Source organism: Teleopsis dalmanni, chromosome 1, assembly GCF_002237135.1.
Source record: "Teleopsis dalmanni isolate 2A chromosome 1, ASM223713v2, whole genome shotgun sequence".
Classification (NCBI taxonomy): domain Eukaryota; kingdom Metazoa; phylum Arthropoda; class Insecta; order Diptera; family Diopsidae; genus Teleopsis; species Teleopsis dalmanni.
Window position 1 is genome coordinate 6,025,644 of NC_051846.1, and position 4,329 is coordinate 6,029,972.

The 4,329-nt window shown below is 30.4% G+C and overlaps 1 protein-coding gene across 1 annotated transcript in view; it reads left to right on the forward strand.

Moving 5' to 3' along the window:
• The window catches only part of LOC119677504 (circadian locomoter output cycles protein kaput-like), a 5,532-nt gene that overhangs the window by 1,055 nt on the left and 148 nt on the right, over positions 1–4,329 (forward strand). The window contains exons 2-6 of the mRNA XM_038088909.1: positions 2,851–2,999; positions 3,064–3,245; positions 3,453–3,669; positions 3,732–4,064; positions 4,132–4,323. Of these exons, the coding sequence (XP_037944837.1) occupies positions 2,851–2,999; positions 3,064–3,245; positions 3,453–3,669; positions 3,732–4,064; positions 4,132–4,323 (1,073 nt within the window). The remainder of the gene's footprint in view (positions 1–2,850; positions 3,000–3,063; positions 3,246–3,452; positions 3,670–3,731; positions 4,065–4,131; positions 4,324–4,329) is intronic.

The window sequence follows — 4,329 nt, forward strand, 5'->3', positions numbered from 1 at the left end:
TATATCCATATATGTTTATCTGTAATATCCAAATTAACCTTCTTGATATTTCGACTTTTAAGGTTTTGCCCGCCAAATATTAAAATAGATAAGAAATTAACCATTGCTTTAATATGTTACATTAGATAGAAATATTTACCGCAATGACAGTTAAAATTTTCTCTCATTTCATTCAGAAACATCTTTGAATTCGTAATCTATGAACATATCTGAGCCTCCAGTCAAATCTTATGTATCGTCACAATCTCTGAATATCGCCGTTAAATCTTTACGATAAACGTGGTTATTTCATTCATTACCATATTCTTAAAAAAGGTTGTCAGTTTATCCACTACAAAGATACAACCTGAGCATCTCTACACCATCCTGGACAACTCCTGTTTTGAAGGCCATAATAAGAGCACACCTAGAATGCCACAAAAAAAATTGGCACCCTGCATGCCATCGATAACTCCTTAACTCATTGCTAACATCTGAAACTAATATGTAGCGAAGCTATTTCTGAGATCTGAGGTGAAAAAAATCAAATTAAATTGAAGAGTTCTAAATTTCGTTAATGACAATAAAATTCTTAGATGGGTAATCAACGCATATTTAAAATTCACCAATGCACTATATAGTTGAAGATTCAACATATATTTATCAGTAATAATAGATTGCTTCGCCACACATACCATATCGAAAATCCATATCCATCCATATCGAAAATACTGTACCATATACATAAAAAATATATGAAACAACAATTTTAAGTGCCCCTCTTCATTTCAAAGAGAATTTGTTACTTTCTCTCTTCTGGGATTTACCCACTACACATGACAAAAAAAAACTAACAAAATGAAGACAAATAGAATTATCCCAACTATTTCAAGCAAATATCGCAGCTCAGAAACTAGCCCGTCCATATTGTCAACTTCACAGGGCCAAACAAAAAACTATCGAAGAAAACATTGCTTAATCGTCAGAAGTTAGATAACCCTATTAATACCTGCACTCTTCAAACACACACAGATGGAAACACTACTCGAGACGGGAGTAGTGTGCAGAGACCAATGAAAAAAAAACCTAATCATCGAATGGACTATTAACTATTCCTATTAAACAAAATTTCTACAACAGCATGTCCTAGACAAACCAATCAATCCCATCCAAAAATGCAACAAAACAATCAAAGTTATACTCAAACTAACGCAAATGATATACTAATTATAGAAGTATTATAAATGGTGAAGATAATACAAACTCTCCCAAATGAATTTATTTTAAAGGTATAAATTTAAAGCAATTGGTATACTTCAGAGAATTTTACTTAATTTTCTAATCTATATATTCTTGGACTAGGAGAAATTCAAGTATCGGAAATCAATTTTAAACAACCGAAAAGTACCTAATGAAGAAAAAACGAAATAATAGTTATTTATGATAAAGTTGATAAGTTAAATTTATATTGTTTATTTAAAATTAATGAATATATATATAATGAATACGGAAAAGATTTCTATGCCGATGATGATAAAAGTTTGAATAAAAATGAGATAATAATTATTAGTTCATTGTACTTAATAGAACTGGAGGCGCCAAATTGTATCTCTACTCAGTAATCCTTAAAACATAATATTGAACGTTAACCTAGAGGAATAAAAAAATAGAAAGTAGAATAGAAAACAACTGCAAAACTATATTAACAATGCTGTGAATCGTTAAAAGAATCATGATGACACTGAGCTCTTCGCTAAGAACTAGATCTTAAATCCAACCAAGACTTTTACTCAGTTATTGACATATAGTTTAATTTGTTTTAAATTAATTTTTAACGTCTGCTTTAGTGAAAGAAACTAAATTCTTAATATAAACTATTTCTTTCAAGGTTTTATCGAACAGTAGTGAATTGCAACGACGAAAATTTTTATTATTTTTAATTAATTGAGTTTGTAGCTGACCTTACAGCTGTTTCGAGTATTGCCAAATACCTATCAGCAAGGTCTTCAAATTGTTTCTTATTTTTATTTATTTATAAGTAATTTTTTGAGACTGCAAGTACCGACGGTTGAACTTGTACTCTGCCAAATTTGAAGCTCAGAACATTGATCATTAGTTAACCGACCCGAAGTCGTAATTGAGTTGTATATTCGAACATGAAGATTTGTTAATTTGCTATAAAAGCGTATTAACATATTAAGCCTAAGTTATTAAATCTGAAGGTTTTAGATTCCGCAGTTATATAGATCAAAATTTAAACTAAGGTACCAGGATATTGTTAGCAACATATTAATCAATTTGGTAGTTTTTTAGTCCACATTTTGAAATAGTCATTCCAGTGGAACTTCAGCCAGTCTATGTATTTCAATGTTCTATGTGCAATATGTGAATATGTGTTATAGTTATATGTGTTAGTTAATTTGTTGAACTATTGCTACAGGACGCGATGAACTATGTTGCTCAAAAATTGAGTTTCAAGCTGGAAATTTTTAGAATTTTTTTAGGTACAGTGTTCTAATAGTTTAAGCCTTTCAGAATCTTGTACAATTATTTCGATTATGAATATTAATTGTAAGACAAAGAATACTTTTTGTCTAGTATTTTAAATTGGAAACTTATAATATTGCATATAGCATATTATAGCACATAGTTCTGCTGACCTATATCTTTCTGAAATGTGACCAGTTTTTCTTCTTATGTTCTCATGGCTAACACCTATTTTTAAAATTTTTGCCCATTTTGTAGTATATTTAGTCACAAAAATGTTTGTTAAAGTTCTATAAAAGTTTAAGCTCTCAAAAAAAGATTCATTGTTGAAAAAATATGCTATTTTCCTGTTATATACAATAATCTTACTTACTTATATTTTAGAAAATCTCGGAATCTCAGTGAAAAGAAACGTCGTGATCAATTTAATTCATTGGTAAATGACTTAAGCGCTCTTATATCAACAACCAACCGTAAAATGGATAAGTCGACTGTACTAAAGTCAACGATAGCATTTCTTAAGCATCACAATGGTAAATGAGTAAAATATAGATAACCTATAAATCAATATTTATATAAATGTTTACTATATTTTAGAGGCCACTGATAGATCGAAAGTGTTTGAAATACAGCAAGACTGGAAACCATCTTTCTTAACCAACGATGAATTTACACATCTAATGTTGGAATCACTGGATGGTTTCATTATAGTTTTTAGCAGTAGAGGTTCCATATTTTATGCATCCGAAAGTATTACCTCCTTACTAGGTTATTTACCAGTAAGTATTTATTTTAATTTAATATCATGTAAGGTAAGTTTATTGTTTATGTATATATAACATATGTCTCATAAAACAATCCATTTGGTTGGAGCAACATTGACACGAAACAGCCTGTATATATTAATCTGTATACAGGGATTTTTTATATTAATATAGATTTTTATATTTCTCAGCATATTCTTATATATTTATATATTATTACAGAATGATTTATTAAATATGACCATATTTGACTTAGCCTATGAAACGGATCACGAAAGTCTGCTTAACATATTTCTAAATCCAAAGCCTGTAATAGAACCACTGCAGACTGATATCAATTCCTGCAATCAGATTACATTCTATGTCCATCTTCGTAGAGGTGGCATTGAAAAGGTTGATGCCAACGCATATGAATTAGTAAAGTTTGTGGGATATTTTAGTAAGTTATTATTTAGACTTGAGTTAGATTACTTCTTGATAATAAATTTTTATTATCTTCAGGAAATGATGCCAATGTAGATAATATGCCAACGCCAAATACTCAAACACCACCAAGAATATTTCAAATGAATCCTGGCGCAGAGGTTGACAAGAAACTGATTTTTGTTGGTACCGGACGTATACAGACGCCGCAATTAATACGTGAAATGTCTGCCATTGATCCAACCAGAAATGAATTCGTTTCGAAGCACAGTATGGAATGGAAGTTTTTATTTTTAGATGATCGAGCGCCACCTATCATTGGTTATATGCCATTTGAAGTGCTGGGAACATCAGGCTATGATTATTATCACTTCGATGACTTGGACAGCATAGTGTCGTGCCATGAAGAACGTAAGACTTAAGTTTATATTTATAATATATAATAATTGATTAGAAAACTACTTTCTAAAATTTACAGTTATGCAAAGAGGTGAAGGCAAATCGTGTTATTACCGCTTTCTTACCAAAGGCCAGCAGTGGATTTGGTTACAAACAGATTTCTATATATCCTATCATCAATGTAACTCAAAACCTGATTATGTTGTATGTACCCACAAAGTAGTTAGTTATGCAGATGTGATAAAGCAAAATAAATTGCTTGCAAAAAATAGTAAAC